Raw genomic sequence first — 26,072 nt, forward strand, 5'->3', positions numbered from 1 at the left:
CCGCATGAAATGAGGTAAATTATTTTTAATTGACCAAATTAAAGATTGAGGTGAATCAGTACACTCCGAGTCCTAATTGGTGAAAGTGCAGACACCTGGTCAGTAAAACTGATCACCTGGAAGATAATGAAGATTTCAAAGCAAATGATAACGAGCCACATCCGCATTGTGTTAATAATTATTAAAGAAATAAAACTCCTGTTCAATTACCTAAATAGGAACCTACTGATTAACCTCAGTCTTCCATCCAACCATTATCTATAACCCCTTATCCTGGGCAGGGTCGCGGGGGGGTGGTGGTGCACTGCAGCCTATCCCAGCATGCATTGGCCGAGAGGACAGGCCGCCTATCTATCGCAGGGCACACACACCATTCACTCATACACTTATACCTATGGGCAATTTAGAGTCTCCAATTAGCCTACCTGCATGTCTTTGGATTGTGGGAGGAAGCCGGAGTACCTGGAGGAAACCCACACAGACACATGCAAACTCCACAAAGAAAGGTCCCAAACCGAGATTAGGACCTTCTTGATGTGAGGCGACAGTGCTACCCATTCCGTGCCGCCCTAACCTCAGTCTTTAATTGGATAAAAAGTTACCTCTTTCTATGCAATTGTTCACTATGTAGCACAACATAACCTGGAAATTTTATTCTTCATGGTATGCAAAGCTATTTCTGGCATAATATGTATTAAGAGGGTAAATAATCCCTCTAAACATGAAAAGCACCTAATAAAATTTTTTTTACAGTTTGTTAAAGTTATGGGATTGCAATTGTGGTTGGAACAAAAATCAGCATTCCCATTAATGGTAACCCAGGACCAAGTCAGAGAACCACTGCTCTACAGTACATATTACTTTGAATTAGTTTTTTATATTCCAGGAATGTTCTATACTACCAGTGAAACAGATGTGCACATACACCATACTTCTACAGGTAAATGCCAATCAATGCCAAAATGTAACCCTTTACCACGTGCAGTAATCACCAAGATAAATATCTGAGCTTCCTCCAGGATTTGCGCAATCGGGTATTTCTGTGGGGTCAACGTTCATTCGGTCATGGGCTGCTGTTTGAAAATGCCTCTATATGATTAGGCCTACGAGTTAGTATTTTAGCGAAAGTAGCCTACTTTTTGTTTTGGTTTCAGGAAATGTATTTTTTCGGCACAAAAAATAGTTGGCTCGCCGCATGCTTTTTTACAAAGGGTTGCATTGATTTTGTACGTATGATTAGAGGGGAAGTTGTAGTTTCACTATAACGCTGAATTGGCTTCTCCAAAAGAAAATTACAAACGGCATAGTTGAAGAAGAATACAAAAATGCATTGTGTTGACATGTTTGGACTACCTTGAAAATTTAAAACGACAACTGTTTCTGTCGGGCGAGCACGTGGAAGCCTAGCTGGTTAAAAAATAAGCCGTCTTCCAAATAAGCCAATTACCCGCATTCCGAAATCTTGGAGCATAGCAGTTTAAGCTTTGGGCAGTGGTGTAAAAAAAAAAAAAAAAAAAAACACCTACTTCGCAATACAACCCTCCTGTCACACGCAAGCGTGAATCCTGACGTTCAGATCTTGTGTGCATTTCATTGAGTTCACATTCAGGGATCCTCCCCGGCGGACAAGTAGACAGACGAATGCGCTTTTTACGGAGCAGAAGGATTACTCCCGTGTTTGTTATTTAAGGAATATCAGCCAATTAACAGCACATCAATTGGTAACGTGATATATATCGGTTTTCCCGCTGTAATGTAAAAATGGCGAGGCTGCTTCGCAACTTGCTGTTGTTTACAGTTCGACTTACGCTAAAGATCCGAGTTTTTGGCTTTTGGTCTTTGATATACAGCTATTGTGCTCTCTGCACTTGCATTGCGCTGTTGAAACTTTGGTGGAACATAATTTTAAGGCCGTCAAAAACCTTTCAATGGGGAATACGCGAAACTCCCCCAGCTTGCCTGAATGACACGTCCTTGGGAACCCACTGCTACGTTAGAATAAAGGTAAGGTATGCACTGCATCTCACGTTTAATAGCAAGGTAAGACGCGTTATTTTTTTGCCATGGATGCACCACAAATGCATAGCTAATTCTTCATGTAGCTAGCTGCGTACCATTGACAGAGAATAAATCGATTGAAACAGGCCTGTGTATATAATTGAAAACATTGATCGTAATGCAGTTATATATTTTCGAAGCAATTTAAGTTATGTAACATGCAGTATTAATATTTCCCATAAAGCCTCGCATAAAATTCGTATTTTATATACTGCTTGGCTTCTTTCTCACCAAACGGTGCTGAAGACAGCTCCGAATGTAGCTTGTACCTTGTTTTCATGGTCAGCACGGACTGAAACACCCTGTGTTTACAAATGACAATATTGTTTCTAAGTCCGTTTTCGTTTGGCCATTCGTACTTTTTAAACTTTCAATTTGTAGATTCGTTGTTGATTTATTCAAAGAAGACGGTGCTGTCACTGGACTGATCCCTGTACGTCACGTTACTTAGGTCACCTTTGTGGAACGTTTTTAGAATGTCAATTATAGTTGGATTTACAATAGCTGTGAAGATCTCAAACTGTGTGTCATGATCGAGTGCATGGATGCGCATAGGCTATACATTTTCCTTTGTATGTGCATTGCAAAAGAATTGTCGATAGCTCGCCACAGATTACCTACATTTAAATAAATATCGGAATTTTAAATTGTTGTATTGTAGAAATCTGACGCTAATGCAGTCCTTGTAACTGTCTTTGTCAGTATCCCGCTATTAGTTCACTCCGTAGTGTTAAACACATTGCATAGTTAACTTTCTATCAGTAATTAGAATTTAACAAAGCTCCAGTGGCTCGTTGTCTGGGGATAGAGGCTGGGCTAGCAAAAATCTCTCATTAGACTGGCTAGACCTGAAAAAGGGTGTTTTTATTTGTCAATATCTTAACAAACATTGGTCTGAAATGGTGAAATCACAGATTTTATTTTGCTATTGATGTTTAGCTGAAACTAATATGAACAGAGCGTCTAAACTACAGTAGACTGCAATAAATTACTTTAACTGAAGAATTAAAATGAGCCACATAAAATACTGGACGATGGCATAAATGTGTAGGCATTAATAAACTCAGTTTGAAATTTTGAATGAGCTAGGTTTACGACATGGCCACAGCCCACTGTTTTGTTTTACTGCCCCATAAAGCCCAGGGCAATATTGAAAAGGAGACTTTTTTTCATCACACGAGAAAGTAGCAGCCAGCGTGATTAAGGGGACGCCAGCATTGGCATCGTAGAAGCTGTCTTCAGTGAATGATGGTTGCCCTGTTTCTGTTCCCAGGAGTCTGGTCTGAGATTCCACTATGTGGTTGCGGGAGAAAGGGGGAAACCCCTAATGCTGTTTCTCCATGGTTTCCCAGAGTTCTGGTAAGACATGCCTACGCATGCAGGTAAACACCACAGGCTGCTATAATACTACAATTTTGTAGTCTTGTGAATGTATACAGCCTTTCGAGAGAACACACGTTGCTACTCTAGTCAAGACATGAGGACATTAATTTACAATGGTTACAATGTCTGGACATTTACACTTAAATTTTTTTTGGGCCCTTTACATTCTCATGACATGCTTTGGAGGCAGTCCTCTACATAACACCAATAGCTTACCTCATAACTTTCTTTTTTACATGCGTGTCTTGTTTGATCCTGAAGTAACTCTTGAGCCTCATGAAGAAAGGTATTTGAAAATGAATCACTGTTTGAAGAAAAAAAAAGAAAAAAAAGTGTATGTATATATCTACCAAGTATGCATCAAGCCACTTGGCCCTACGTAACTGATTTGCAATTCCTTACATACACTTTCTCTGTGCTTTATGCTCTCATACCGTGTAATAACTGTGGGTACTAACTGTAGGCACAAACTGTGGGCAACAGCACCCAATCTCGCTTATAGCTCAGCATAATGGTTGGAAATGTCAGGCCATGAATCTGAGAGCTAGTTGACGTGCTCTGCAGTGAAGGAATTTTTGAAAGGAAGAAATCTCCCCAAACATTTTAAACGAACGAGTCGCATGTGGCCACAGATTGGCAGCACACGACTTATGCCTTTCATAATGGCGGCTACTGATTTTCAGTTACGAAAATGTGAAGCCAAATGGGCTCAAATAGGAGGGGCATGAAGCCCCCTCTGTTTCATGGTATTATACCATTTAACTGCCTTGTGTAAGGAGAGTTGTCTCAGTGTTTTCCTTCTAATTTACGGCCATTCGCGTAAGGACTCTGTGTCTGGGCTGGAATGAGGTGAAGTTCCAGCAGTAAGCCAGTCCGTATCTCAGGCCAACTCACGGGCCTATCGGAAAGAAGACGGTGCTTAATTATTGCTGTGGAAGGTCCGCCTCGCTTCGTTGCGCATCTCCTGTGCGAAAGACAGAAACTGAAGATTAACTGTCTGTGTAGGGGATTCTGGGAGAGATTCCGGTCTCGCAGATTCTCCAATATTGCGTAACTCATGCCAAAAAAGTGCATCGTAGCCATTTTCCACTCATTTGGGCACAGCAGTGTGAGACTTTCTTTTAAACTACTTCCTCTTCCTAAAATATGGGGTTTTGGTCTTTTAGTGCTCATCCTGACTCGTACATTTCTGTCACGCCTCTACCCGATTCACCACTGCAGTGTCTTTCAGAGGAAGGCTTTCACCTCCAAAGGACTCTGCTTTTAAGAGCAGATAAGATCTTCAGTCATTGGGATTTTTGAGCCCAGTCAGTGTCAGTGATGATTACAATAAAAGTCACTGATTTTTTCCTAAATGAGTGATGTCCTTCAATTATTGGTGAAGGAGATCAGGGTATTGATCCTATGTACAATTCAGGAAGTATCATCTTCTTGCATATATTTGGCAAAACAAGACACTAAAGCTATTTATTTATTAAAGAATACCTTTTTATATATTATTCTCATACCGAGCAGTCTGAAAGTATTTGGACAGTGACACATTTCTTGTTGTTTTGGATCTGTACTCGAGAACATTCAATTTTAATTGAAACACTGAATATGAGTTAAAGTGCATACTGTCAGATTTAATATAAGGGTATTTACAACAGTATCCAGTGATTCATGCAGGAATGAATGCCCTTGTATACATAGTCCCCCCATTCTAGTTGACCAAAAGTAATTGGACAAATTAACAATCTATATAAATTCATCATATTTAATACTTGGTTGTAAACCCTTTGAATCTGATGACTGCCTGAGGTCTGTGAATCATAGATATCACCAGATGATGGGCATCATCCCTGGTAATGCTCTGCCTGGCCTGTGCTGCAGCCATCTTCAATTTCTTTTTGTTTTGGAGGATTTTTGTCTTCAGTCTTGTCTTCAGCAAGTGAAATGTTGCTGCTCAAATACTTGGACTGCACTGTAATTACCTACAGTGAAGTTTGCTGGTCTACTCAAATCGACAAAAATGAAAGTAGCTGCATTGGATTGTCATACACAGTCAGGTTGTTTGCACCATTGTAAGCAATTCTGAGCAGACACAGCCCAGAGTGTGAGGTAAAATGACTGCCTCATTTCCTTATTGTTTGCCTCAGGTTCTCCTGGCGCCACCAGCTGCGTGAGTTCAAGAGCGAGTTTCGGGTGGCAGCGGTGGACATGCGTGGGTACGGGGAGTCGGACGTGCCAGCATCCACCGACAGCTACCGACTGGATTACATGCTCACTGATGTTAAAGACATCGTGGAGTACTTGGGTAAGAGCCCTTATTCCTTAATAGTATCATCTGGGAAACCTGTAGAATTCATGTTTATCTGTTGAAGTACAAGAAGGAAGGTTATTATTCAAATGTAATCTTTGTACACCAGTTAGCTCCCCCAATGTCTTCTGTTATAACAATCTAAGGCTATGCAAATGTTGTTGAGAAAAATGCACCCGTGCACAGTTTCTTTTTTTTGTGTAGTATTTGCTAAAAGTAATTGTGTAAATGATTGCACTGGAAAATATACAGTGAGCTACATACCGATGCTCTTATCCAAGTGAAGATGTGATGTTCCCGTGTGGTGGAAAAACATGCACAGTTATAATAGGTTCCACACAAATGGATAACATGCAAACTTCTGCTTTTTCATTGCGAAGGCGCTTTATTTAGTAAACAGGACATATAGAAATGCAATTTATCCATGTGATGAAATTTTTGTGCATTCGACCCCCACCACCCAAAAAAAAACAAAAACATGCTTTTTGGTCTGGCCCTTGCTGTGTGTAGCAACGGGAGATCATACGAGCGCACACAAATATAATGACACTTGAGGTGTGATGTGTGTCCCATCTGTCGAAGCTCTTGGACGTGATGACTAAGGTGACGGGGCGACTGCAGAGCATCATGCCCAGAGGCCAGATATCTGGGCTCAGTGGCCCTGACTCATCTCAAATGGTGCAAGACTGATTTCTGCGGTATTTATTTTGGTCATGTGACAGCGATCACTTAACAGCACTTTTCACGCTCTGCTCTGGAGAACAAGTGACAATCTACAACTGACATCTTCTGCCTGAGCTGGCCTCTGATACCTTACACTACGACTGCCATTGGGCATGTGATGTGGATAGGGGGCTCTGACCATAACCATAAGGCTGCAGGTTCTGATGTCAGGTTAGGTTTTGCCTTGCAAAACTACAATGTATTAACATGTTTACAGACCAAAATCTCACCATGTCCCTATTTGTTACTGACTGGGTCACTTTGCTATCATGATAAAAATCTCTTTAATGACACCGAGAAGGAGTTTGACAGTTCAGTGTTCTTGGTCACACTTTCACCAGTCTGCAGGTGCACTTCATTACAATGGGTCTAAATGAGTCGATCCTGTTCCCAGGCTTCCACTGGGGTTAAACAGATGTCTGTTCATCACCTAGGGGTCACCTGCCTATATCGCTTTAACCTCGCCTTTTTGTCAGGCCAAAATGTTCACCAATATTGACAAAATATGAACTATTTTATTAAAACAGAATTGTTTTGGATGAATAAAGCTTGAGTGAACCCTGTTGGCCATTTGGGTATCTTTGGCTTGCTCTCTGTGCACGTGTATGATTGGGTCTCCTCCCCCTCCACTCTGTGTGGCTTTTGGCTGTGGTGTGGAAAAAGAAGCAGTTGACTGGCACCACATGTTTTTGAGGACAACTATGAGCTGTCTTCACTCTCCCGAGCCAGCAGCTGGGGGCCCATATGGGAACACTTGTACATAGTTTGCGTATTGGACATTCCAAATTCAGGTGGGATTGGAAATGCCAAATTTAAAAAACCAGAAAGAAATTGATAGGTTGTCAAAGATTCATGCTCAGTAGGGTCTGTATAGCCTATACACCCCCCCCCCCTTTAATCTCAACCCTACTCTGATCTCCAGGCTTCCTGTCGACATTCCTGCTGTTGTGTCCGACTCGCGAGCATAAAAAGTTCTACGAGATTGTCAGTGTTACTGCACTGGCACTGCAGCATTATGAGAATGTTATGTGATAGCTTGGCAACAGCCACCTCACACAGAAGGGTCTGGGCAAGTCAGTCCACTGAGCACTCTCAGAATGGGGCTGGACAAGAAATTATTCTGCAGAGGGATAATTCGATCAGAAGATCTCTGAAGGAAGTCTTGACCTCGGTTTCCGTCTAAGCCGACTGCTTAAACACAGCAAATGAGATTGGCACTCATTTTCTGAAGGCTCAGTAGTGCTTTGGACATGCATCTCAAGAAACGGCTAATGAAGACAAGCCTTCTCAACTGAATGAGTTACGAATGTTTTTTGCTCCAGTGAATATAACGTGCCTGCCTCCACCCCCAGGTTATAACAGATGTTTCCTCGTTGGCCACGATTGGGGTGGGGTCATCGCATGGCTGTTTGCCATCCATTACCCAGAGATGGTGACGAAGCTCATCGTCCTAAGCTGTCCCCATCCTTGTGTGTTTACAGGTAAGCCCTGTTGTCTGTAGTCCAGTCATTTAAACAGTTCACAAAAATAGAGGTGGGTGCAGTGCCAGGTGTTAATGTGACTATGATATGCCACACATGATCTGGTATCGGCATGCATATAAAGGTCAAAGAAATACCAGCTTCAGGAAGTAGTTTCAGGAATACCATTTTCAGGAAGTATGTTTCTTAAATGTTATGCTAAACCTAGCAGTTGTGACCTACAGTCTTTTGAATATCTTGTGGGACAGTTAAAGGGTTAATGTGTAGTTGGTAACAACAGAATTGTTATCATCTGCCATCATTACGTATTATGTTTTATACCTTGACCATTTACCACGTATTCATCTTGTCGGCAAGGTTTCATCATTATCCTTAGGGGATAATACACTTGCTTCTGAGCCTGAACAGAAGTGGCAAATTAGTTTGCTGTTATTTATCTTTATGGATATCACATTCTAATTCAGCTTTTTATGTTGTTTTCTGATGGATGGATATAGAGGGGAGGCTCAGCCCTATACCAGCCAGCATAGGATGGGCTCCCTTTTAAAATCCAGGTTTCTCCAACACCCCCCCCCCCCCCCTTTTATTTTTCTCTTCTCACTGCACAGAATTTTTCAAATTCTGAATTGCTGAGTTTGTCCTCAGTCTTGCCTGATTATTCCTGTTGTCTGTTTCTGAAAACTGTCTTTGTGGCTGTCCACTATGCAAATAAAACTGGACTGAATTGAAGACCCTTCTGGGTTTTTTTTTCTTCTTCTGTGTTTTCAGATTATATTCTTCACAATCCCAGCCAGCTGCTCAAGTCTGGCTACATATTCTTCTTCCAGCTGCCTCGCTTCCCAGAGTTAATGCTGTCCATCAACGACTTCAAGGTGAGGCCCGCCTCCCACTTAGCTTTCATGGAGTGGGAGGGTCAGGGGCAGATTCTAAAGTCAGTTGGGCTTTCGAAGTAAGCTTCATCAATACAGAGGCACATGCTTTGTGGAACTGAATGGCTCTGCTGAATTTAATCAAGGGTTCATTTTCATTTGTGTTGAGAGCACGGTGGTATAAGACATTAGTTACACACTCACAAAGGCATTTGTGATTGCCCATGTGCCTTCCTATTGTAAGTGCGTATTTTACTTTTCTGAATAATTGAATCTTTGGGAATTGTATGCATTTGAACAGTAACGTTGAGACATAAGCACTATTATGATGATTTGGACTCTAATGCATTTAATATATTTATAATATATATACTACTGACTATAATGCAGCAATGAACAGATTACTACAGCAAAGGGAACGTCTTTCTCAATAGCCAGTAAGCACAGCTTGTGCGCGCGTGTGTGTGTGTGTGTGTGTGTGTGACCAGACTTTCAGATGGCCAGTTATCAGATTGGCACTGAAGTCTTTATCTTGTGTCATTTGAAATCATGCAGCTGTACATTGTAGCACAGAAAAGAAGTGCTTCATGTCTGTGAGAGGCCCCACTCCAAATCCAGGCTCATCTGCACAGGAGTCAACAACTAGGCCGCTGCAGCTTAACCCTACAGCCGTCCATTTCTCAGACCCAGATCTGTTAGCTTAGGCCTTGAGAGGTAGCCCAGCTAAAGCATTCCAGAACATTCCTGGAATGTCAGGGTGAACAATCCTAACCAAATCTTCCCTCAGTGTCTTTTGAAAGTTAACATTAAGTCTAAGGAAAGGTATTGGAACATTATTCAGATAATTTGATTTGTGGATGGTCAAATGTCCCCCCCCCAACAAAGTGATATTCAAAGAGTCAGGCATTTAAGACTCTGCATTTTTCTTAATGATATCCATCAGAAGATTGTATTTGGACGTGGCATGCCTGGAACATTTTTGTGACTGACGGAACTTGTTTGGAGGTATCCAGAGAGTGTCAGAATACTTTCATCATAAAGGTATCTTAAATCTTAACCAAAATATTTTCCTGTGTTTTTTGTTATGTTTAATCGGTTACATTGACCCAAATTACTAAGGACAAACTGAAATTGTCTTCACTGTGGTAGAATTACACCCTAGAATTTTATTTCAGAGTGGCATGACTGCCTGCTTGTGCTAAACAGTGGTTTGATTTGGTTAACATTTGGATACACATCTTAGGGAATCCAGTTGCATGCTAGGATCTGTATTAGTTTGCCAGCTGGGGGCCCTCTCTCTAAAGCAATTTAAGAATTAACACGATTGTGAAATCTGTGGGGCCACTTCTGTATGAAATTGTTTCTCAGATGAAATGATACAGTAAACAAAGCTCCTGATTCAGTCACTTGTGATCCCATGGCAAATATTGCAAAGTTTGGCTGGTCTGCTGGTATCCTGCCGAAATTCCCAATCTGGTTTTCTGAAACGGTCTATATAATCACCCCAAGTTTAATACACCAAGTAAAAATTTCCACCCCACCTCTACTGTATGGTGAACGTCCTAACTTATGGCCCAGGTAGATGCCATCTAGTGGTGTTGAGGTGACACCATCCTCCCTCTCCCCCCACCTCTCCTCTGTGCCAGTGCTTTGCAATCTTTAAGAAGGTCTATGAAAGCTGTGCCTCATTCGAGCTTTCTCATTAAAAACACAGATATCCTGTTTAGGTGTGACAGAGAATTTAATTACTCATTTGGTTCGGTCAATACTTCATTTTTATCGGGAGTTTTTTTTTTTTTTTTTTTTTTTTCTCGCCCCAGATTTGAGCAAAATTGAATAGTTGGATTAATCAATGCAACCAAATGACCCAGTGGGAAAATGGAAGATTAAGTTTAACTTGCAAAATAAAACCGTGTACCCACCGAGCATACGTCAGCAATTTCCAATTCTGCTAATTTTAATATATTGGTATGATTTGTGGATGGGATAATCTGGATTTGCACAATTCTTTCTGCAGGTTGTATCTGACCGCGCTGTCCTCTGACTCCTGCTCTTTTTTCCCCACCATGTTGTGTCGTCTCCTCGCGTGTTCCCTACAGGCTTTGAAAGGTCTGTTCACGAGCCGAAGCACGGGGATTGGACGGAAAGGCTGCTGGCTCACCTCCGAGGACATGGAGGCCTACCTGTACGCCTTCTCCCAGCCTGGGGCCCTCACAGGCGCCATAAATTACTACAGAAACTTATTCAGGTGAGAGTGCGAAGTGAGATGTATGCAGTTGTTTCACCGGAGTGATTGTTACTTGGTCGGTTGAACGTCATGAATCACTAGCGCCCTCTAGTGTCAACGTTAACATTAATACTGATATGCCCTCGGCCAAATTTATCAAATAAACAATGCAGAGATTGCCAGAGACTGAAAAGCCATGTGCTCCAATTTTATAATCTCTCCATATGAATTATCCAAACTATTCTGAGAGTTTGGATGAAAGGATCCCTTCTCTTGCCAAGAGAATGCAAAATTTCAAGAACATTTCAAATTTGTTGATAATCTCCCCATAAAAACCAAATTATTTGTAAGCCTAGAAAATCTCACTCATTTCAAGAAAGTGCACTGATGCATTTTGTGCAGTCAAGAACCTATTTTCCAACAACTTGCTGATTTTTTTCCTCTAAAGCATATTTTCAACTGAAAACCACAAAAAGGCCATGTTAATTATTCTGGGAATGACTCAATGTTGTAAAAAGGACCTTTGTTTCTTGATAAGTGTGGCTTTGGAATAGGCGTGAAAAGATCCACAATGGAGCTCTTGTGCCAGTGTGGATCAGGAAAACAGGAATGCATGTGGGTCAAAGTGTAGAGATAACACTGTACCCAGCAACCAGGACACTGTCCGCTTCAGCCCGCTATCCCACCACTGTCCAGATCGCACATTATTGTTCTTGGTGTGCTTTAAACAAAGAGCGTCCACTTCATATTTAGTGACAGTTGAGTTCGGTTCATGGCAGTTTGGAATTGACTTTGATTGAAGAGTAAGTATGCTTTAGATTAACGTTGGTTATTTTCCCAGTCCCATATATTGTTCAAAATACATATTTTTTAAAAATTGATATGTTGATGCAATGTTTTGTAACAGGATCTACAGATTGAGATTTAGCTAGATGTTGATAACTTAATCCTTGTAATAGTCCAATTTGCACTCAATGAATGAAGATGTGTCAAGGTTCCTGTGCTGAATTATATTGTCATCCATGAAAAAGGGCTGCTAGGTGACAAAAACAAATTCACAAAATGTAAAAGGTTTCATTTTTTAAAAAAAAGCAAAGGTGTAAAATGTGTTTGTCCGTGCATGGAGGGGATTAAGGGAGTACGATAACTACAATTTGCTATGCAGCAATACAAAAGCAGAAGGAAAAGCAAGCACTTCTGACAGTAGCTATGTAAGTAATATTCGAGACCTTGAAGGAAGGGTGCAGCGAAGATCTTTGTGTGGACCCACCACCGGGTACTGCAGTCAGACGTATCCTTTGGGATGTTCAATTCCCTGCCTTATGCTTTTGGGTGTGATGACACTTCTGTAACATGGCAGATGCCAATGTGGATCCTGCTTGTCTGGTCTGCACAAGACGAGGAGAGGAGACGATCATAATCACTTGCCAGCCCAAAGAAAATTTCAACCCCGTTTGCCTAGCGAACATGTTCATTAGCATGCTCTGGATTTTTATCCGCAAAGCCAGGAAATCCACCTGACCGTTGGGTTATTTTAACCGCGGTAAAACGGATAAACTATCCGTGAAACCGCAGTGACGCTCGAGCGTTTGATCCACGCCCCGCCCCCTAGTCAGCCGGAGCCCTGGCCGTGACCACGTCTTTCTCTGCCGCTGAAAATGAAACTCGTGATTTTTTTTTTTTTTTTTCGCCCGCAGCTTCCTCCCCCTGAGGCAGCAAGACGTGAAGTCCCCCGTGCTCCTGCTGTGGGGCGAGAGGGACGCCTTCCTCGAGCAGGACATGGCGGACGCCTGCCGCCTCTACATCAAGAACCACTTCCGGCTCAACATCATCTCCGGGGCCAGCCACTGGCTGCAGCAGGACCAGCCCGACATCGTCAACACCTTGATATGGACCTTTCTCAAAGAGGGCGAGGGGCGCAAAACCTACAGAAACTGAACTGCTTGCCTCTTAGGAGGGCTGGAAATTGCCTGTGAAAACCAACCAACATAATAATGCAATCATCCTTTGAATTTTACACATTTCAGATATATTTCAAGATGTCAAACAGAGTAAGGGGGGGGGGGGGGAAGAAAAGCACACTTTACAGGATCGGACACAGATTAGAGCATTTGATCATCTTAAGATTTTTGCACATGACATCTGCCTTAAAGTTTGTAAATGACACATTTACAGATGTGCGGCAAATCTCCTTGTGAGTTGTATTGTGGTGGTGCCTTTGACTTATTTATTAATGTGACGACTAAAAGTTGTGCCATTTTTTGAGATTTCCTGGGCTATGGTGTGGTCTGCTATAATATACTTTTCACCAGATTGCTCCTTTCTTTTTCTACACAAATGCCCCCAGGATATTCCCCTCTCGCCTTCTCTATCAGGTGGTGTTGTCTTAATGAAAATGTTGTTCTTCATATTTGTATTTTTGACAATTTGCTCAGATATTTGAGAATGTTGTTATCTTGATCTTCCTGTAAAAAGTGATGGTTAAATATTGTAAACTTTTTGTATCTCTTCCTACACGTTGCATTTACTATTCCACTGAGCTAGTCCTGCACCATTTTAATTTTCTAAGCAAATAAATAATAGAGGTAAAATGTGTGCTTACCCTTGTGAATCTTTCTTATTTAATATCATCCCTTCCCCTTGTGTTTCCTTATTAAATACCTATGGTTATTGTCACAAAGAGCGATGGTATGTTGGTGTAGGTACCATATGGGAGTTTGATCCGTTGGATCTCAAACTGGAAGCATACGAAGCCTATTTCAATCCCGAATAGCCCTGCATAGTCAAAATAAACATTTGTAATAGTTATGTATAAAAATCAAAAGATTTTATCCTCCCAAGAACAATACTTTTATACTTCTAGTTTGACATGACTATACTTCCCCTGCTGATTGGTTACATTTTAACCAAGCAGCAGTGTGACTTCACTAGGCTGTTAATCAGAAACAAGCAAATGGTAATGTGTGACTGTTTGTAATCATGGCTTCATCGCCACCTGGTGTCGAACTCATTACTCACATTATTTCCTGGTTCATAAATATTGAAAAAAGTGAATGTAGATCTTTATCTTATGGCATAATGAATACTTTAGATGCAAGAAATGAAGCCATTGCATGGGGCATTTAAGGATTAACGTGCAGCATTAAATAGAAGAGGTTCTTTCATGACCCAGTGGAAGCACTGTATCTGTGTGTCTTCTAGGCTCAAAGACATGCTGGATTATCATTCCCCTTCAAACCAGCATAACCTTTTCCTTCTTCCCCATGTGCTCCGGAGTAAGTGAGCTATGATTTCATTCACTCCCCATTGCTGAGCTGCCTGAGGTGCCTGCTTTCCTTTGTGATGTAAATCTGAGGTTGTTTAGGACCACAGCTAGAGGTCTGCCATGACAGTGTTCTTCTGCAAGCAACATTCAGTGTTTCCTTTGAAAATGCTACTGCAAAATAAAGTTTTCTTAAAGTCCCCCTGGGAAAAAATAAAGCTGTTCTATACAAAAACGTTCAATCTTACAGTAGTTCATAAGTAAGAGAACACATTTTAGTTGTCATAGGCTTGCTGTGAAACGTTGCAAGATAACCGTACAGTAATCCTGAACAAGTGTCCTCTGTCACTATTACCTCCGTAACTCAGGAGAAATGTTTTAGGATGTCAGGCTGAGAGCGTATCGATTCTGATCCCCTGAAAATAACTTGCATTTTAATTGTGGCAAAACATTGCAGGAGCCACGCAGCCAGTCAGTGCAGAAAAGACCCATCTGTGTCTTCAGCTGCTGCTTCCAGTCAAAACGTAATCAAAGTAAACAAAGTGTAAGTAGTCCAAAATGGGGGAAATATTGTCAGTAATAAACATTTTCTAACAATATTTTTCTTAAGAGATTACAGTATCAATATAATCCGACACAAATATTTTAATTTGTAATCCCAAACCATAGATATTTGGTTTCTCTTGGATGTGATCTTCTATTTCTACATTTCTTCAGATGAAAAAAGTGCCATCCAAGTATGTCGAAGCTAGATGGAATACTATAGTGTGTTAAATATACACCCGTCACAAACAATGCATGTTTTCTTGAGTATTACTTAATTAGTTGACATAGTAGAATTCCCAATCCACACTCCGAGAGAGTCTAAGAAAACTTTAAATAAATCTTAAAAACACAATGTGAAAAAGAATGACATTCATGCATGATTTGCCAGTCTTCCAGGTCATACGTGGATATTTAATAGACTCTAGTTTAATCGATTTAAATTGTGAGACTGCCTTTTTCTTACGTTATTTTGATAGTAGCCTATAGCCACTCAACTTTAAATTCTTGATGCTTTAATGCAGTGATTTAAGATGAAGGATTTAATTTATTCAGCATTTATTTATCCGTTTCGTCGCCCCCACATAAATTTCTATTATGACCAGTGACAGACCATAAACACGCCTGTGTGTTTCCCAGTATGCCTTGCGTACCATATGAAAATGGCCAGCCGTAGTATTTCATGAATGCGTGCATATCATTTTACAATTACAGTTGCAATTAACATTTATTGTAATATATATTTTAAATGTATTTATTTACAATATAATAAACTGGCATGCTTATATTATTGACAAGATATGCTACAGAAAAATAATGTTACGTGCGTGCACACATAATGACCGTATGCGCTAATTCACAATATTCAACGGTAGGTCTCACATTCAGTGGAAGTCAATCATCACTAAGGTAAACTGTAGGTAGTGTGCATGTGTTGAGTCGTAGCAGCCTATTCGGATACAAGTATACCTTTATTGTGAATTTAAATATAAATACATTGTGTTGTATCAACCGGGTTCTGTAGAACAGTGAATTTATTTTATTAAAAGCACAGCATCCAGTCATTAGCATGTTAGCTAACTTGCTTTGTCACTAATGATAGACTAGTTATGCTTGGGTGTAGTTTTACGTAGCCAGCTAATGCTATCAAATGCTAAACACTCCTGTTTTAGTAGGTGGATGTTTTTATTAGGAGAGTTGTTGGCTTGCAAGCTAGCTTTCACAGACGTTTTTATCTGAGACGTATGTGAGGTCGTATGACTAGAAAACTGTGGACTGTACGGACAGTATTTGTTTTCTAATTTGTAGCTATAGGCTAGTCTACTTCGTCATTCTGAAGTCATGATGTGAAATGCAATGTTTGCTAGTTGGCTAGCTACTTGGCTAGCCAATTCAGAGCAGTGCATTTTGTGTTGACGCATGCAACATCGTAGTAATCGCATGGATACAATGCTGACGGTAACTGGATACTAGTGAATGCATTAAAATAGGGTTTGCAGCCCGGTTGTCTTCACCAGGTCGTGCTTGCGTTTTTTGTTTTTCCTAGCTTGCGGACTAATCGAGACGGGATAGTCCATGTAGTGAACTGAATAAGCAGAAATAGCTAGCTAGCAGTTAATTTCAATTTAGAGGATCATTTGACACATGGCTCGGGGATCATGAGAAGAATATCTCGAGGCTGCGTCTCACTACAGTGTACCATCAATCCTGCTCAGCAGGAACGATTATCCAGGTACCTTTAATTGCTGACGATGCTTTGCTTTGGGGAAATACGTTAACATTGGATTTATGATAAGGAATGGTCTGACCTGATCGGAAAAATTGGTTTTGCAAAACAACTTTAACTTGGCTATTTACACGGAAAGATGAACGTCCGGTAGCATTTGCACCTGTCTTTACCCACTATTAAAAACCCTCATTGAATAAAAAACCGCCTTTGTATAATGTGTTAACGTCCCTTACAACTTTTAATTTACGTATAATGACAAAATGTAAATTTATCTTGCACAAAAGGGTAGTTTGTATCCCCTGGAACTCCCCTGGAACTCCCCTGGAACGGCTTTGTGTCACAGGATCTGTCCACAAAATCTGTGTCCTGGAGTTGCTAATTTCTAGAAATTTTAATGCTTTTTATTTTTTAATAACTAAATAACTAAAACTACTTTAAAACTAATAAAGGGAAAGGAGCCTTTTAACTGATTTTTAAAAGTAGTCTTAATTGCAACTAGTGTTACATTTTTATTCACAAGGTTGCGAGAGTTTTCATGATTTGAAATAAAAGTGTAATCCATCCATCCAAATAAAAAATTATCGGACTCAGTTTACAGATTAAAAGGGTGGATAACATGAGTATCTGAATAAAATTAAAAACGCATTTTTAAGAATGGGGAAGGTGGCAGTGGCACCATAAATTGTATTACATTTACAGCCAGTATGTGAGCATGCCGTATGAAGCAGACATGTTATCTGTGCATCTGACCTGAGTGTTGCTAACTCTCTATCTCGTACTCTGTTCCCAGGAAGCCATTGTGGTGCTGCTAATGTGTGGAATTTTTGGCACGCGTGATAACGATGCCATTGTGTGGAAATACCATGCACACCACAGAAGTCACGCGAGAATTTCAGGGGAAAGAAAGAAAATCAAGATCTAATCTGAAGAAATGTCTGGCATCTGCTTTGGCAAAGGATCTAAACAGGTAAATGGATGAAGTAGTTCAAAAAGCACATAAAATAAGTTATTATGGAATTATTATTTGTTAGCTTGCAAATTTAATAGCATTCATTGTTTATGTTCTTAGTTTGGATTTGAGTAGTTTAGACTCTTCTTCATCAAGACCATTTTTATGATTTATTTTCCAAAAACAAAATAGGCAAAGAGTTTTTCATGGGCTAGTTCTTTGGGCTAGGCCTCTTAGTTCCACTGAAGGGAAATCTTAATGCCACAGCATACAATCACATTCTAGACGATTCTGTGCTTCCCCAACAGTTTGGGGAAGGTCCGTCCCGGTTTCAACATGACAATGCCCGTGGGGCATAGTGAGGTTCATATAGAAATGGTTTTGTTGAGAACGGTGTGGAAGAATTTGACTGGCCAGCACAGAGCACTGACCTCCACCCTATTCAGCATCTTTGGGATCAATTTAAGAGCCACCTGCAAACCAGGCCTAATTGCCCAGTCAGTGCCCAATCTCTCTAATGCACTTTTTTCCCTGATTGGAAGCAAATCCCTGCAGCAATGCTCCAACATCTAGTATAAAGCCTTCCCAGAGAAGTGGAGGTTGCTATAGCAGCAAAGGGTGGACCAACTCCATATTAATGCTCATACTTTTGGATGAGATTTTGGATGTCAGGTGTCCACATACTTTTAGCCATGTAGTGTATGTACACACTTCTTAATTAATTAATTACATCTATCTTGTATTTATTCCTACATTTTTTGTAAGTCAAAAGCATTTTATTCTTTTTAGAGAAGTTTTGGATAGGTTTTTAGACTCCTACATATCCACCCCCCTATACTGATGAAAAGATAGTAAGTCCCATTTGACAAGGATGCAGAAGTGAGTTTCACTAATCAAAACAGTTAACTTTCAGTGAAATATATGAGTATAATTTACAACAATGCACATTTAGCCATCTTGGATAGATTTGGTGACACTATAGGACACCAGAGTACACAGGTTATATTTTGCTTCATAGATCTTTAGTAGTTCTGCATATCACCCTCAGATTGTGCACATATGTGGTCATAGAGCTGCTGATCCAGGAAATATGTAGTTTCACCTGTTTTATATTTGTGACTCTCAGTATTTCTTTGCAAACTACATTACATTACATTACATTACAGGCATTTGGCAGACGCTCTTATCCAGAGCGACATACAACAAAGTGTATAACCATAACCAGGAACAAGTATGACGAAACCCCTAGAAGTACCGGTCAAAGTGCAGGGAACAACCGCATAGTTCAACTTGGACCCTGAAGGTTAAACTGATTAACACTAACACAACGAGAACGGCAACAACGCAATCTATGGAAAAAATACAAGCAGTAGTTAAGACAGTTAATGCACCTAAGTCACCTATGAAACAGCTGCCTAGTTACAACCCTAAGCTTACAGTCATTTACAGGGGGGTAGGGAGGGATGGGGAGAGGTGCAGCCTGAAGAGGTGAGTCTTCAGTCGTCGTTTGAAATGGGTCAGTGTCTCAGCTGTTCTGACCTCCACAGGGAGGTCATTCCACCATCGTGGGGCCAGAACAGACAGGAGACGTGTTCTGGAAGTGCAGGTGCGAAGAGGGGGAGGTGCTAGGCGTCCTGAGGTAGCAGAACGGAGGGATCTGGCTGGCATGTAGGGTTTGAATATCTTGTGGAGGTATGCTGGGGCTGATCCCTTGACTGCCTGGTATGCTAGGACCAATGTTTTAAATTTGATGCGAGCTGCAACAGGCAGCCAGTGGAGGGTAGTGAGCAGGGGAATGACGTGGGAGTGTCTGGGGAGGTTGAAGACCAGACGAGCCGCAGCATTCTGAATGAGTTGCAGGGGTCTGGTGGCAGATGCCGGTAGTCCAGCCAGAAGAGAGTTGCAGTAGTCCAGGCGGGATAGAACCATTGCTTGGACCAGGAGCTGGGTTGAGTAGGTGGTGAGAAAGGGGCGGATTCTGCGGATGTTATATAGGAAAAATCTGCATGCCCGGCTTACTGCTGCGATGTTCTTGGAGAGGGGCAGCCTGTTGTCCATCACCACTCCGAGATTCTTGGCACAGGGTGATGATGTCACTAAGGTGTCCCCTAGGGAAATGGAAAAGTCGAGGAGGGGAGAGGATAGAGCAGGAATAAAGATTAGCTCCGTCTTTCCCGGGTTGAGCTTCAGGTGGTGATTGTCCATCCAGCTCTGTATGTCCCTCGGAGATGCGGGCAGGGACCTGTGTGTCCGATGGGGAGAAGGAGAGAAAGAGTTGCGTGTCGTCGGCATAAGAGTGATAGGACAAGCCATGGGCAGATATTACAGGGCCAAGGGATCTGGTGTACAACTAAAGGAGAGCAACTTCATTTTTGCATTTCTGACTATATTTCTAGGTATTTGGGGCACTTAATATGTACATGAAATATGAGCATAAATTAATCCAAGTTAGTATTTTAAATGGTACAATTGTCTTGTTTCATTTAAGCCATTTTCCAAGTGTATGTGCTGCTCACATTTGGAGTTATAATGTCTCAAATGGAACACGCCCTAAATGGGCGAGGATTGGCCAGATTTAGCATTTGCGTGAAGGGGGTAATGAGGTTACATCTCACTGCTGAGTTATGTGAATGGGTACTTGATTTTAGTCATCCTGCAAGTTCACATTTTTGTGATCTTGAAGTTCATGCTTCATCATTGCTGCTCTCTGGCTTTGGTCTACAGCATAAGTTGTACAATTGAACAGGCTAGATATAGAGTTACCAAAAGAAGTTATTTTTTGCTTCTTTTATTATTTTCATTACATTACATTACAGGCATTTAGCAGACGCTCTTATCCAGAGCGACTTACACAACTTTTTACATAGCACTTTACATAGTATCCATTTATACAGCTGGATATATACTGAAGCAATGCAGGTTAAGTACCTTGCTCAAGGGTACAACGGCAGTGTCCTTACCCGGGAATCGAACCTGTGACCTTTCAGTGTTTCTTTCTGGTTAAGTGAAGGTTAAAAGCAACAAAAAGGATAAAAGGTAGCCAGATGATGTTTCTGAATAAGATGAGGGTGATTCTATTGATTCACACAACTGGGATGCCTCCCACTGAGTGACCAGCAGTGCCTTGCTGAGTGTTTTTTATAATGCATTTTGTAATGCAGAACAGGGCATTTCCCAAACTTGACGTTTGTAGCAGTGGGCACTCCCATTTTGCACTACAGAAATGCATTATTTTCCTTTGATCTGACTGCCTTTTCAGGAGAACCTGAAAACGAGCATTTCTGCATATGTAAATACGTACAATTTCAAACACGAAAACAAGAACTATCTTTCCTAACAAACAGTGAAAAAATTTTCTAAATCAATCAGACATTCCAGTGCTGAGTAAATCACCAGAAAGCAAACTCCCACTTGGAAAAATCAATCCTCTCTATGATCAATTCATCGTGACACAAGCCCTTGCTGGAAACCCCATTGTAGGTTGCAGTCACCTGACTGGTCTGTATTCTTTGAGATCATTCCTGCAGCTTTCAATATTAGTTAACGGCTTCCTTCTAACAGAAATAATCGCTGAGATATTCTGTTGCGTAACTAGCAACTTGCTGGAGGACAGTTTTTTAGAACACACAGTTCGCTTTCAAAGTATCGCTTTCTGCACGCACCATCTATTTTTTATAACGTATTTATACATCAACGTGTGCTTGCAAAAGCCAAATCATGCCAAGCAAGCATATATGTCCTATAATACGTGATGGTCACACGATAAATTTACCAGTGTGTTACATATTACATATTACATACTAACAGATTACTTATGCTCCACCACTGTCTAATGATTTCACAGCCAATGAGCTTTAAGGGTTTAATCTGCACCAGAATGTATTCTGGGATGGGGCTTGGTCTAAGCATCCTCCAGATTTGGAAGCGGAAAATAGCTTGTCTGTGTTGGGTATTTGGATCACTAACATTACCTCTTAATGTTTAGTGTAACAAGGGATCGTAGCCAAGCAACCATTTTTTTTTTCAAACACATACTCTTAACTGTGGCAGTGTATACTCCCAGGCCCAGCAGTACTTGTAACTAAGGATACCCACTGCGCTTTTGAAAAGCCATAATGCTGGCACATAGTGACTTCGGTGAGCCTTCGTACTGGTGCACTGTTGCTAAAACTGCCCTCAGCTTCTCTGCTGCAGAAGTCACTTCCACTGCTCACCTCACCCAGTTCGAAAAAAATCAGCCTTAATTTCCGCTCGGTCTCCCCCTGACCCAATTCCCCGTTACTGCATTTCCAGGAGTCAGTGCTTGGGGAAAATAGCATTCCCTGGGGGGGGTGGGGGGGTTGTAATTTCTGGGTCACCCACTTTAAGCACCATTCACTGTGACAGGATATAATGGGAGTGAATTGAAGGAGAAAGAGAGCTGTCTCTTCCTAGCTGGAGCCGTACAAAACCAAACATGGTCGCTTTTGGAATCTATGTGCAACATCACTATAATATGAATGAACTTGCTTTTTAACTTGGCATTGTTCAATATCTCCACCCATGTTATGATAAAACCCAGTGGGAAGCCATTTAAATTTTTTTTGTCTTAACGTGTCCTGGTCACGACCCTCGTTAAGCCTATTTCCCTGCTTTATGTGAAACCCCTGCTTTAATTCAAAGTTTTAAGTCATTACGTGGGCTCAGAAAATGCATTTTTTAATCTTTTTTTATTCAGTGTTTCATTAATAAATGGGCAGACTACATGCCTTGATAGGTAAATGAAGTGTGAAGTACTGTTTTTGATTTATTTGCTTGCTGTGCCATAATGCGGAAGTATATTTCTGAATTTTGGGTTTGGCTTCTTAGTGATAGTGCTGGGGGCATCGCAGAGAGTGGCATTTTATTTTGGTTGCTTAATTTCCAGTTGTAGCATTTTCTGTGTGACAACATTAAATAGCCAGCAGATATTTGGAACACACCTCCATAAAAATATGGGTATTCCATATGGAAATTTGTGATAATGTAAATATTTCTAAACTCTGGGTAATAGGCTATTTGTGCTATTTTTGATATTCCTAATAAGTGCACAAAAAGGCTGCACTGGTTATAGAAGTTATGTCATAGCATCTGCAGTGGACAGAGTTATTCTGTATAGCCAAAATATGACTGAAGCTATTCTGAAACAGAGGGGCCACCTTAAATAAACCAACATTCCATAGATGTTCTTGAACGGCAAAAGATTATATGATAACAGTTATTTAGCATTCTAGTCTCTAGCTTAGTTTAGATGTTGTTAATCTTGTTTTTTTCCTCTAGCAGCAAGTCAGTGTTTTGCTGAAGTCTCATTATTTTTAAGATTGATGTTTCTTTGGGCAAATTACATTTCCAATTATTGCCACCCAGTGCCACCCAGAGGGAAATGAAATTAACGGTGCGGTTAATATCGGGGCATATACTATGACTGAAATTGTGTAAATGGATAATGACTTCAGGAAAGCTGTTCAGTTCCCTTAAATTTACAGCAATTTCCAAACCTCACCAGTGACATCTAAGCCCTTGATTATGCAAACATGATTATTGCAAAGCATGGAATCAGATACCACCTTGGCTGGTTGAATGCTGTCATTCTAATGAATAAATAGTTAAAGAAATATTGATTTTATTTGTGTAAAAAAATGTTTGAACTTTTGAAGTCACAAATATTGACACAGCTTTTTATTGTATTGTTAAATACGAAGTCTGGCCAAGTAAAATAAATTCTGTCACTGGCCATGTTTAAGTTTAACTGGCACTTGCAGCAATAGCTGAAGTTGAAGGGAAACAAGCTCACTGAACAGTTTAAGGTTTGTTGAGACATTGCAATGTACTGTTAGTGGTCTTGTGCTGACGTAGGTTTGAATAACATACGGTATATTTCTCATTTTTGAACGTTTTTCCTGTGATGGGTGTGTCCATCCGTCTCAGGGTCCCCTTGTGAGTGAGGGGAAAGACCAACAGAGAGGGCTGCTCCTGTCTGACAGCTTCTAATGTTTCCAGCAGTTATTTAAATAAGGCAGACTGTGACATATCCACGTACCAAACAGGAAATAGTCCTGCCCTGTTAACAAATAGAACTGGTTATTTTGAGTGTAGATATTCCAGTCTTTTTTTTTTTTTGGATCAATATTTCTTATAGTCTTTCTTAACCCCATTTATTTGCTCTACTTTATATCGAAGCGTGGGAGACCTTCAGGACCACGGACAGCGATGGCCTCGTGTAGAGGCTCGTGCAGCCCATGTTGGAAGGTGATTAGCGTAGCTGTTGCTGGCACCGGGCCTGCTTAAAGAAGGCACGGTTTGCTGGAGGAGGGAGAACCTTGATGAAGCCACTGCTTTCTGTTTCACTACTCCGCGGCTAACCAAAGCCCTGTCCTCCTAATCTCCGTGGGAATAGCTCTCCCTTAGGCCCATTTGAGATGTTTTCTGTTGTTATCCCCGTATTTAATCTTTTAAAAAAAAATGTTTATTCCCTTGGAAGGGAAATGAAATGACCAGAAGCCCCATTGCGCCCTTCATCTCGAGTGTTGTCCTGCTCAGTCACATCCCTGGAGGGGAGCTTTACTTGACACAGTGCTAAAGGGCCTGTTCATTTCTGCCAAGGCTGTGATGTTGCAGTTCTGATTCATTAAACAGCTATGTCTTTGGACATGAACGTGACATTTTCTGTAGCTCATATGAGTAATGTGTTGGTATTGACGTTAGTTCAAACTCAAACTGGATTGTTCTGTTGTTCATATTTGCATGGTTTTTCATATGTCATATGACTGTTTTTATTTCTGGCATTAATGAATTAAAGTTTGTTCTTTTCTTTATGCTTGCTCTAAGCTGTCATGCGGATAGTCACGTCATTGCTGATACCCTTTTATTTACCTGACAGGCTGCTCCTCGAAGAGATCGAGGCTGATGTCACTCTCCGCGTCGGTTCCAGCACCTTCCGGGCCCACAGGGCAGTTCTGCTAGCCCGGGCCTCACACCTCCTTGAGGATGCGTCTGCGGACTCGGACTTAATCCACGTGAAGAACCTCAAGCCCGCGGAGCTGAAGGACTGTTTACTGTGAGTTCTTAAATCGCCCGCAGTTCATATCACTGTAGTCAGCTGGTGCTCAACTGCATGTTATTAGCCTGCTCTCAAAGGCTGGCTGAATTCATGTTGTCTGAAACATTTGTAATACAGTTAGTGATACTACAGTACAAATAAATAATAGCACTACTTTAAATTAATATAATCCATGACTTTATGCATTCCTATAAGAAATCTGAGCAACAGACGCCCCATTTGACTGTCCCACTTGTTATTTTCCTCAAATCCTGTGTTATGTCATTTGTAAATGGAATTCAAAAATAAACTAGTGGTTCAGACTCAGTTAAAAATGTAATAGCTTTTAGTATTTAGTTTCATTCTGCACAAGAGAACAAATGAGCAAAAATATCTGAGTTTTTTTCATTGTGCCTTTGTAGCAAAGTAGAGCTGCGTAGCTTAAAAGAACTTTAAAAACACCTGAGACACCTGTGATCTCAGATAGTTTTGAACGCGCCGCTGTGGACTTTGGTCTTTCCCTCTGTACACTGAAGAACACTCCGGCTCAAATCTTTGTGCTCAGTAAAATCTAAAGTTATAAAATGTATATTTGAGTGTGAATCACTAGAATTATTACCAGGGTTAACATACTGAGACAACCGGTCACACTTAAAGTTGGATGAGAGCAAGGGTTAATCTTTATGACAATTCGTGATTCTGACAGGTTATTGTAAATGATTGTAAAGCGAAGCTCCGAAATGGGTGATTATTCCGATGCAAAATGCACGTTGGTTAGTTGGCCAAAGGCGAGCTCGTCCTTAACGTTTTACAAAGTCATTCTTTTCCGATTGATGTGGAAAGGGTGACTAATGTCACCCTTTATGGAACGGCCCTAAAGTGCTGTTTCAGGGACAGACTGAAGCTGACGTAACATCAGTCACTTCTGGAGGCAACGACCAAATTTATTGATGTGACTGAGGATGAGGCCAGAGCAGATAAGAATTCAGCATGCATGTGTCCGTGTGCATTTCCCTTTTCATTCCCAATACGCCAGTATTTCTTTTTTTGCCATGCCGTGGTCATTCCTTTGCATATATGACCCATGTTTGCGTGAAACCAACGTATAAATGTGCACACGAACATTTTCTTGAATGTGTGTGGATGTGTGTGTATTTGTATTGGTGGTGTATTCGTGCGTGTGTCTGTATTTGCGTGTGCGTGTGTGTCTGTGCATGTGTATGTATTTGCGTGTGTGTGTGTTTGTATGTGTGGTGTATTCGTGCCTGTGTGTGTGTGTGTTTACATGTGTGCGGGCGCGCTAGTGTACGCGTTCGTGCGGCAGCCCCAGGTCTCCTCTGATTTAGGGCCCCATGCATCAGCGCCTCTCTTGGCGTGCGGCTCTGCCGGGGCTGGGGCCAGGACTGCATTATTTTGCTGTGATTGAATTTGACCTTATCGCACTATTCTCAAATTTATGCTCTCCTTCACGCTCCTTAATGGAACGGTCTTA

At 41.1% G+C, this 26,072-nt stretch overlaps 2 protein-coding genes across 4 annotated transcripts in view; both read left to right on the top strand.

Moving 5' to 3' along the window:
• Positions 1 to 1,016: 1,016 nt before the first annotated feature.
• On the top strand, positions 1,017 to 13,105 carry ephx4 (epoxide hydrolase 4). Its single transcript, XM_064330564.1, has 7 exons — positions 1,017 to 2,004; positions 3,332 to 3,417; positions 5,580 to 5,737; positions 7,816 to 7,944; positions 8,713 to 8,816; positions 10,913 to 11,061; positions 12,738 to 13,105. The coding sequence occupies exons 1-7, from the start codon at positions 1,762 to 1,764 to the stop codon at positions 12,976 to 12,978; spliced, it is 1,110 nt and encodes a 369-aa protein (XP_064186634.1). The 5' UTR covers positions 1,017 to 1,761; the 3' UTR covers positions 12,979 to 13,105.
• A 2,625-nt stretch (positions 13,106 to 15,730) lies between these two features.
• Positions 15,731 to 26,072, top strand: part of btbd8 (BTB domain containing 8) — a 40,461-nt gene continuing 30,119 nt past the window's right edge. For 2 of the 3 annotated variants that reach the window (XM_064330565.1, XM_064330567.1), the window contains exons 1-3: positions 15,761 to 16,577; positions 17,365 to 17,541; positions 24,422 to 24,598. In XM_064330565.1, the coding sequence (XP_064186635.1) occupies positions 17,417 to 17,541; positions 24,422 to 24,598 (302 nt within the window). In that variant the 5' untranslated portion in view covers positions 15,761 to 16,577; positions 17,365 to 17,416. The other variant, XM_064330566.1, reaches the window with a different exon arrangement.

The sequence above is a fragment of the Anguilla rostrata genome, chromosome 4, assembly GCF_018555375.3.
Source record: "Anguilla rostrata isolate EN2019 chromosome 4, ASM1855537v3, whole genome shotgun sequence".
NCBI classification, from domain to species: Eukaryota; Metazoa; Chordata; class Actinopteri; order Anguilliformes; family Anguillidae; genus Anguilla; species Anguilla rostrata.

Excerpts from the sequence above, each read along its gene's own strand:
- ephx4 (XM_064330564.1), top strand. The coding sequence starts at position 1,762 with ATGGCGAGGCTGCTTCGCAACTTGCTGTTGTTTACAGTTCGACTTACG. Across the intron at positions 2,005-3,331 it reads ACTGCTACGTTAGAATAAAG|GAGTCTGGTCTGAGATTCCA; the intron begins GTAAGGTATGCA and ends TTCTGTTCCCAG. Across the intron at positions 3,418-5,579 it reads CATGGTTTCCCAGAGTTCTG|GTTCTCCTGGCGCCACCAGC; the intron begins GTAAGACATGCC and ends TGTTTGCCTCAG.